Source organism: Trichosurus vulpecula, chromosome 3, assembly GCF_011100635.1.
Source record: "Trichosurus vulpecula isolate mTriVul1 chromosome 3, mTriVul1.pri, whole genome shotgun sequence".
Taxonomy (NCBI): domain Eukaryota; kingdom Metazoa; phylum Chordata; class Mammalia; order Diprotodontia; family Phalangeridae; genus Trichosurus; species Trichosurus vulpecula.
In genome coordinates, this window is record NC_050575.1 from 110,134,310 (window position 1) to 110,143,622 (window position 9,313).

General features: G+C 41.0%; 1 protein-coding gene across 3 annotated transcripts in view; it reads left to right on the forward strand.

Moving 5' to 3' along the window:
• The window catches only part of RPN2 (ribophorin II), a 48,523-nt gene extending 39,926 nt beyond the window's left edge, over positions 1 to 8,597 (forward strand). Inside the window, exons 15-18 of one of the 3 annotated variants that reach the window (XM_036749036.1) lie at positions 1,860 to 1,935; positions 2,925 to 3,054; positions 4,930 to 5,023; positions 8,239 to 8,597. In XM_036749036.1, coding sequence (XP_036604931.1) covers positions 1,860 to 1,935; positions 2,925 to 3,054; positions 4,930 to 4,981 — 258 coding nt within the window. In that variant the 3' untranslated portion in view covers positions 4,982 to 5,023; positions 8,239 to 8,597. Of the gene's footprint in view, positions 1 to 1,859; positions 1,936 to 2,924; positions 3,055 to 4,929; positions 5,024 to 6,498; positions 6,731 to 8,238 lie in introns of those variants that run through there. The other 2 variants (XM_036749035.1, XM_036749037.1) reach the window with 2 other exon arrangements.
• The last annotated feature ends 716 nt before the right edge of the window (positions 8,598 to 9,313 follow it).

Below are 9,313 nucleotides of genomic sequence, written 5' to 3' on the forward strand. Positions count from 1 at the left end.
AAATCACCAAAGGAAGGGGTATTGAGAGAGGGAGAAGAGGGACAAGCATAGATAGAGCTTTGGGGACAAGTCTAATGCTTGAGAAAATGGAAAGGGGAGACATAGAAATAGTTTAAGAGAGCCAGAAGGGATGTTTGGAAACCAAGCCAGGGTCTAATGTGAAATTAAGGAAAATGAGAAATGAGCAAAAGCCTTTGAATTTAGTGATAAAGATTGGGAGTGAATGGGTGGTAAGAGGGAATGATGAAGGGATAAGATAGAATTATGACTTTAGGGGTTAACAAAGTTGAATCAAGGTTTGGGTTGGGTTTTAATATAGCACAGGGCTTCATAAACTTTTTCTACTCATGACCTCTTCAGCACTTCTTAAACTGTAGGTCTTGGGGTCTCGATCCACAGTTTAAGAAGCTCTGGATAGGGGATGATTGAACAGATGTTCAACTGTAGAAGACTGGTGTAGTGGCAAACAAAGTGGGACTTTTTGCTTTTTTTTCTTTTGGAGTGCCTCTCAGCACTAAGGCAATCAAATGCCTTTGAGTCTTGCCTTTGTTTGAATCAAGAGTCTTTGATGACTTGCTTAAGTCACAAGAAAGCCTAAGTCACATGAGTTTGAGTCACACGGTTGTCACATCCTCTGTGGGCTGACCCTGAAGAAGTGAATATATACTCTGAGGTTAGCATTTTGCTTTGGGGCTCATTCATTGGAAGAATGTTCATGTGATTTGGCCAGATGAGACTCTCGGTAGCTGTTAAGGGCCTCCCCCCCCCTCCCGCCACACCTCCATTTGAAAACCCAGATGTTGGTGCTTCTCTTTCTCTCTTTCTCTCTCTCTCTCGTAACTGTGTATGTATCGCTATGGACAGACAGGTTAGAAGCCTGTCTATTGATTTGTGTTATTTTCTCTGTTTGTAATTTCTGTTTGTGTTTTCTCTGAAGTTCAGGGTGCTGACTTTTCCACCTGAACTAAGCAAATGATGTATATAAGTTTTAATTAAAGTGAGATTGTAAACTACTTAAAGTTGCTTTCCTTAGAAAACCAGATCAAAGAACTTGTACTAGCAGCCCGCCTTTGTGCTGGTGTTATTGGGCTTATACCTCCACAGCAGCTGCAAGCAGCATTGTTGTTACAATTGGCTACACAAATTAGGAAGTACTATGTAGTTATTAAAAGTAGCTGGTGGACTATATCAGTAGGTTGAATGGTGTATATATAAAGGAAGTGACAAAAGCAGAACTCAAAGTAATATGTAGAAACTGATTGCAACTATGTAAAAATACATATGTACATTGACAGGGATTAGAAGAGAATTTGAAAAGCAGTAAGTAATGTTCCTTACATTCTTTCTTCTACAAAGTTACGCAGTCTAGATAGTTAAATAAAATCTAAATGACGTGCTTTACATTTCCAGAAACTTGAACCAGGGTAAGAAAAGCTTGCTCATGGTCCTCATTGTGTTGTGCATCCTGGGGTGCAGACAGCACAATTTTGGTGTTATTGCAGATCCTGTGACTACTAACTTTGCTTTTATCCAATATTTGGACATTTTTAGGACTGGAATCAGTTTGTGTAGTGTAAGTGACTGTCTAGCCTTTTCGGTTTTGTGATTTTGTAACTTTTTATTCAAGTAATTTTATGTCTGAACGTTGGCATGCCTTGCCAGCAAATGTAGTCAACCAGTGACATGCCTATGATGGGGTAACTTAGGACTATTTTTGGTTACTGGAAGAAACTCTCATTCTTTCCAGATTGAACACAGGTTTTTAAGCCCATCGGATTGCTGAATGGATTAGTAATGACACTGACCGTGTGTTACTTATATTTTAATGTCTTTTTAATGTGTGTTTTCCCATCTTGCAGTGGATTCGGCTTGGGGCCAACATTTCCAACTTCACCTTTGCTCCCAGCACTATTATCTTTCACCTGGGACATGCTGGTAAGTGCACCAGACAGCTAATTCTGCTTCACCTTTCTGACATTCAGACTGCATGGGCAAAAGCCCTGTTAAGTGAACTCACAACCTATTAACTATAATGATTTAATAGGATAACATTTCTTTCTTCCTCCTGGCCTTTTAGAATGGTTAATATGGTGATAAACCTGTTTGGTCCATCAGCTTATAGCAGGCTTCTCCAGGCAGTCCATTTACTTTCATTTAATAGCCATGTTCATTTCAAGAGATTACTTTATTATGTCTTTACACTGAACCACCTTCCTAGATGAAAAGTGTTGATGGAATTCCCCAGGGCTCTCCACACTGCACTGATATTCACATTTACCGGAGATAGTGTCTGCCCACTTATTCAAAAGAACCCCATTTCCAAGCCAAATGAGCTGATTCTGCAGTGGGAATTTAGCATCCAAACGATGTATAACACCACCATTTTATCATAAAGGAATTTAAAAGCCAATTTAATGACTTTTGTCTATGCCCCTCATAGAATCTCATTCATACCTCCTTAGTGCCCTTTGTCATCCTCCTTCCTTCTGGCCAAGAATGACTAGATTGAGATTCTGTCGAGCCCACTGTGAGTAAAACAGACACCTTTAGTCTTGCTGGATCAGGCTGTAAGGAACCTGAAAATGCTAATGACCCCTTGTCTCCATAAAATGCTCTTAATTTTCAAAACACTTTCACATACATTTTCTCATTTGATTCTCAGAAGTCTTCTGGGAGTTAGATAAGACTAGGATAATTATCTTCATTTTCCCTCAGAGAGAACTGAGATAGATATGCTAAATGAATTGTCTAAGGTCATACTGCTAAGTGGTGAGTCCTAGGTATCTGACACTAAGCCACCTTTTATTCTTTCCACACTTTTTTTTCAGTTGTAGTATAGTCAAGGGTACTATTTTTAAAGTCATCACTACCATAACAAGTTCTTAATTTCCTTTGGTGCCTGATACTCATATCCCTTCTCTTAGCTATGCTTGGCCTCATGTATGTCTATTGGACTCAACTAAACATGTTCCAGACCCTGAAGTACTTGGCCATCTTGGGGAGCATCACATTCCTGGCAGGCAACAGAATGCTGGCCTACAAAGCAGTAAAGAGGTAAAGTGGGGTGAGATGGGGGCATTCTGAAGGAGGACAAGAACCACGATGGGGATTGGTATCTATTTATAAAATAATCTTGTTTTATGTTCTTAGTTACATTGGCTTTTTAATGGCCAACCTCACTGGGGTTTTCCACCTGGACCTGTATAATGACTTTTGACATTTCAGTCAGACAGTTGTTTGCCTCTTTCCCATGAGCAAAAGGGAAGCTAGTCAATCAGCTATTATCAGGGTGAATCACTGTTGATATCAGTGCAAGTTGGGAGGTGGGGAGCATGAAGAAGAAGGCAGCGAATGAAAAAGATGAAATATTCAGTTGTGAAGAAAATGACTAGAGATAATTTGCTTCTTGGATTGCTATAATAGAATTAGCTTTGATCTTGTGGCTTGGTGGATAAGGGCTGTATATTGTAAAAAGATACATATCTTTACATACATAAGAGAATACTTGTCACTTGGATCCAACCTAGAAGTAGAGACTATAATCACTTTATGTCAGAAAGGGGCCATTTACTGATCAGCACTAAGTATATTGAAGCCTCAGCAATTTAAGTCTCTAGTGATTAGAGTGAGGATGGGGAATAATTACTTTATGATGATTAGAAGGGTTTAGAACATCTGGCATGAGATTTGCTTTAATTCACCACATATAAACATTCTCTTCCCTTCCTCTGGTGAAACTGAGAGGTTCCTGTTATGCATAATGTCAGTTACCCTGCCCTCTTAGCTAAGTAGAATTGCCATCCTGCTTACCACTGAATTGCAGTAGGTCATGTCCCCACCTTTAGTCCCCTTTAGGCCAGGGAAACCTTATAAGATCCTCCTTCAGAACTTGAGATAGTTTGTTTTCTCATTAAGTCCCTTTCCCAGAAGCAGCCAGCTGTTCCTCAGCCCCAGTAACCTCCCATATCCTATAAGGAGTCCCCACAGTACTGACTCAAGGTCTTCCCTCTTACCATGGGGGTGCCACCCCTTTGCCATGAGGAAAACAAGGCATTCCAAACTCAAATTCACCTGGCCCTTTAATTGCCAGCACTTGTGGTGATTCCAGATGAATAGCAACTTGGATTTCCAAATTGAACTAAAGCAGACATAACTACAAAGAAATCTTTCTATATGGTTTGTTAGAATTTGGATTATTCCAGCCAACTAAAGGCTGTCAGATAAAGATAAAAATCATGTTTTGTGGTGCAGTACAGTGCTCTCCCTCTTCCCTTGAGTGTATGCACGTATATGCTAGTGTCTCATCTAATTTAGCCACCAATTTAGCAAATTCGAGACTAACAGAAGGACACAGAATAGTAAGTTTTGCCATTGCCAGAGTTTCTATTGTAAGTCTTCCAATTTTGTCTTACTGTGGAGCACTGGGCAAAGAAGTATATCTGGACTCCCTGTGGTAGTCTGAGCTCCACCAGGGCTTCCCTTAGCTCCAACATTCTCAGCCAGTTCATTTTCTTTTACTTTCCCAGCTCCTTCAGATACCTTCACTTACCTTTGCATTGCCTTTTGATGGGAGCTGAGCACTCCAAGCAATTTTGGAAGCATACTAGCATTCTCTTGTGACTTACTGTGTAGAATCCCCGAGATAGCAGAAATATTTTATTATGTAGAAACACCACTCTTTTGAAGGTGCCCTGGCAAACCAAGCAGGAATGTGAGGGAGGTATTTGACTCAGGGTTTGCACTTCTTGACCTTGCTGTATGATACTGGGAGAGGGCTGCCATACTGACTCAGGAGAGACAATTAGATTCTAACTGGAAAATAAGTGATACTAATGGAAGCCCTGGTGGTGTGTGTGCCTTTTCTTTCTTCTGCTTAATTCTCCTCCTCACTATCCTTTCTTGATTCTCAAAACCTCTTTCCTTTGGCAGGATCGCTGCAGAACAGAGCAGTAGATTGGCAAAATATAGGACACTACGGTAAACCCAAAGGGGGGGTCTTACTAATGACCAGCTCTTCCCAGAAGTAAGGGCCCTTTCTGAATTTACCTGCCTCACGCATGTTGGTTGTTCCATCTAATTCTCACCTCCCTCACTTCCTGGGCCCAAGCAGTATTACTGAAAACTTCTTTCCAACCTGCTGGATAAATCTGGGACTCTGGAACATGACAACATACCCCTTCCCCAAATAAGTCTATTCTTTGGAGGTTGCCACATTACCTATACCAAAATGGTCCAGATGTCTCATGCCTTAAATGAAGGATGCTATGACTCTCCTACCCTTCATTTTTATGAGGTGCTCTGTGTCTGTAAAGGGGTTCCTTGCTGATGACAGTATAGTGAAATTCAGCTCTATGTAAGTGAGATCCAACTTTGACCGCCTCCAAGGGGACCCCACTCAGTACCAAAAGGAACTCTTGTGAATCCTAAGGACTGTTTTAGAAAGAGAAGCCAGAATATTTGAGGTGAATCTTTTCTGTGATAGATGTTTGTGAAAAAGAGCAGTCAGTGCTGACAAGGGCCAGATTTAGTTAATGGGACCCACTGTTGCAGGCTTATCCAAGCAGTGTCTTTCATCTTTGTCATAAATTTTTGGCCACTTTGTAGACTTAGATCGTGAATCTCATTGAACTATATGATAAGATGAAATAGACACCAGAATAAGGACTGACGACCACAAAAACAAGGTGACTAGATAGCAAAGCTGGAATCAAAATAGGTGCCTAGAGTTCAGAAAGTGGCTAGGAGTGGCCTGGTCTGCCCCCTGTGACTCCAGAATAGCCAGTTAAAACCCTTTCTTCATTCTTAGCTCATTGTTAATGAGACCTTTCCAGGGCTTGGGAGTGATTGTTTGACACTATGTCGATCAGTTCCGGTAGGCTTGTAACTAGAAGGAAAGATATAATGATGATTGCATTTTAGAGGTCTACGTATGGTTGTTGCTTGTATTGAAAGCTATTATCCCAGCCAAACTGAAGGTATTGTTTTTGGTCACTCTCTCCAAAAGAGGAGAAATCAACATAGAATTTGACCTCATGTTATTTTATGAACCTAACTTGCTTCTTAGCCCTCAGTGCAGAAAGACAGAACTCTTGGTTTTGTCATAAAGTCTGCTTCCTCTGTCTGAGGCCTACCTTGGGAAAGTATCCGTATTGAATTCCCTGTTGTTCTTTCTGCTACATACTAATTATTATATTTAATTATAAAATGAGACATCAGTTTGATTCTCACCTGTTACTTATGTTTAAGCCCAGATAGCTTTAGGGAAAGAGAAGTTAACTTGATCATTTGAACTTGGGGAATTTTCTGAGGTTGGGATTTTAAAAGAGCCCTTGGTCTTTGTGTTTGTGTCCTTTTGAGTCTAGATTGGCAGAGTATTTCCTGTCTTTACTTATACTCAAAGGGCAAAGGGCTGCTAAATCACTTTGGGAGGGTTACAGTGCTTTGTACATAGTAGGTGTTCAATAAATGTTTGTTGGTTAATTAATTGATTGGAGTTAGGGTCGAGAACATCAAAGCAAATCGTCAAGCCAAGGGAACAATCAGGAGTCGGGGTCAGGTAACCAGCTCGGGGTCGGAGATCCGGAGAGCAGGATCTGGAGTGAAGCAGAGGCAGCAAACAGGAAGCAAGGACAGGAACACAGGAGATCAGGATCAGGTCGCCAAGGCAACATCAGGAACACTGGAGAGCGGAGTCGGGTTACTAAGCCAAGGTTAGGAATAGAGATTATAGTCAGGATGGGTAGGGGAAGCATAGAGATAGAATTTTAACTTAAAGTTTGGGGGGGGAAATGCAGATCATTAGCAAAATAGAGAGTACCTAGAAGCCCTCAATACCTGGCTGAACCTAGTGGTGCCTTCTCTACTTCACCCTGGCTTGAAAAGCTAATGTCTATATTCTCAGCCTACCTGCTTTTCCCCAGGGCTTTAACATGCACTGAGAGGTAATAAGAGGAAGAAACTTTCTAGGACTCAAGGATAATATTACCTTTTTGTCCCCTTGTGCTACTCCCTTTCCTCCTCCACTCTCCTCTTCCTTTCTCCTCCCTCACCCCATTTCTCATTTATTCAGTAGAAATCAACCTACCACCCTTTTTTCTTGGGCAGATGTTTGACTTTGAAGCATCAACAGACAGTTTCTAGGCAGAATTTCTTAGCTAAGAAATCATTTTGTTCACACCTATACTTTTCATTAATCTCCCTCTTCGTTGCTTATCCTCTCCTCTCCCAAATTTCCCATAAACTGGGTAGAAGCATTGGGCTTAAAAAAATGCTTGGTTGAATAAGGGTGCTCTCATTGCATGCTTATGCTGCTGTCTGCATGTCAGTTTCCATGTGAACACATTCCATCTCTTCTGGTACTTGTCTTAGGAAGGAGGGATGGATTAGAAGCCAAACCCAAAATGGAGAGTCCTCTGGATGTGTTGAATTTGGCTGCCCCTTTGGTTGCTTGTGGTTTCCTAAGGAAAGACTGCTAAGTGTTCATGCCTACCCTTGGAGTTTGTTTCTTCATTAGATTCCTAACCCTCTCTGTAATTGAATCTTCACAATGTTGAATTCTCAGTGCTCTGTAGAGCTACAGAGTGGAGGATGGCATTCTTCTGAGCTTTCCTTTCTCCCTGACAGAGCTGGACTGATTTAATCACTTGAATTTATACACTCCATCGGTAATGTGGCCATAGCCAGGGCTAGAATTGTTGCCTATTGTGCTTTCATGTAACTTTTGCAAATTGGACCAAGGGCCACAGGGAAGGAGGGATCGTGATTACACAGTAAATTCTTGAGTGTTTTTCCCATGAGATTTTGTTCCGGTGAGCCAGCTTAGCTTCCTAGAAGCCAGGTTTTTCTTGGCTTGGAAGCATGGCTGGTCCAGTGGCAACTTGTAGGGGGTTTTGAAGCCCTTAATGCTTCCATACATAAGACAATGTTTGGCAAGTTGGAGTCAACAAGATCCAGACCAAATGTTCTTTTAACCTTTTCATCTGTTCTCTTGCTTTTCCTCTGGTTGAGATTCACCCTGTATTTGGGGGCTGTTTTGGATGTAGTGTCACTGGCAGCATCTTGTCTCTTCATATTTCCACATCCCATTCTCCATATTTATTCATCTTTTGTGTTTATGACCTTAAGAACCAGGATCTTTCAGTATCAGAGATGCTTGATCACCTGGTTGTCATTAGGTAGGAACTGCAACAGCAAATTACAGCCTGAGATAATTTTGCATTTTTCTCCCTCTTCTTTCAGAACAACACAGTAGTACCAGAAGGAAGAAGGAAAATCTAAAAACTTAAAAGAATGTTCCATGGAATAGAAGCCAAGGAACAGTTTACATCCTGGAGAGTGGAACATGGAACCAATTTTTGTTTAAAACAAACAAACAAAAAAAGTCCAGGATCTTATGGTTGTACTTTTGCTTGTCTTTTGTTTTTTCACTCTCCTATTGAGCAACTCTCTGTGAGCCCGGATGTTCAGTTCCTTTGGAATTGTGGCCATCAGCCCTCAAGAGGCTGTGACGGATTTCTTAAGAATGCCCAGATGTTGAGTTTTAGAATGTTTGAAGTCTAATTATTGTAATTTGTAATAAAGAGTCTGATGAGAGGAAATGAGACCTCTGAGAGTTTTATTCAAATATTTCTGGGGTGGTAGATTTCTAGTGTGCATATCACATAGGTACGTAGCTCACTTTGCTTAGTGGAAGGTCTAAACAAGTTGACTGGAGCATTACTTTGGCAATTCTGGTCTTGGTCCCATATAAACCCTCAATTGTTCTCTTCTCATTGGATTGGGAGTTTCCTTTATTTTTGACCAATGTGATTCTCCTTCCTAAGTGAACACCAGCTGTATCTTGGGGTCTAGTATCTAACTTTCTTTAGCATGTAGGATTTCTGCTTTAACAAATATAGTGTATAGTTTGTGAGTGAGTGGGGCAAATATGTCCAGGGTCCTGAAACAGAAGAGGCCATATGAATTCTGTAATCGGGCCACTTCTAATCAATAGAGGTGAGATCATAGCCTTATAGATTTAGAGCTTTAAGGGACTTCAGAAGTCATCTAGTCCAGCCTCCTTACTTTACAGATGAAGGAGCAAAGGCCCTGAGTGGATGTGATGTCACACAGATGGTGAGTAACAGAGTCAGAATCTGAACTTATACTCTCTGATTCCAAATCTCAGGCTAAACCACTTTGTAAATGCATTCACCTTCCCAAGAACAAGTACCTTGAAGCTTTGAGCAGGATTGGCCTTACCTATCTAAGCAGAGTAGTATGATGTGGTTTCAGATGTGTTGGAAAAACTTCCTTTGCCCAAAAACCCTTTTAT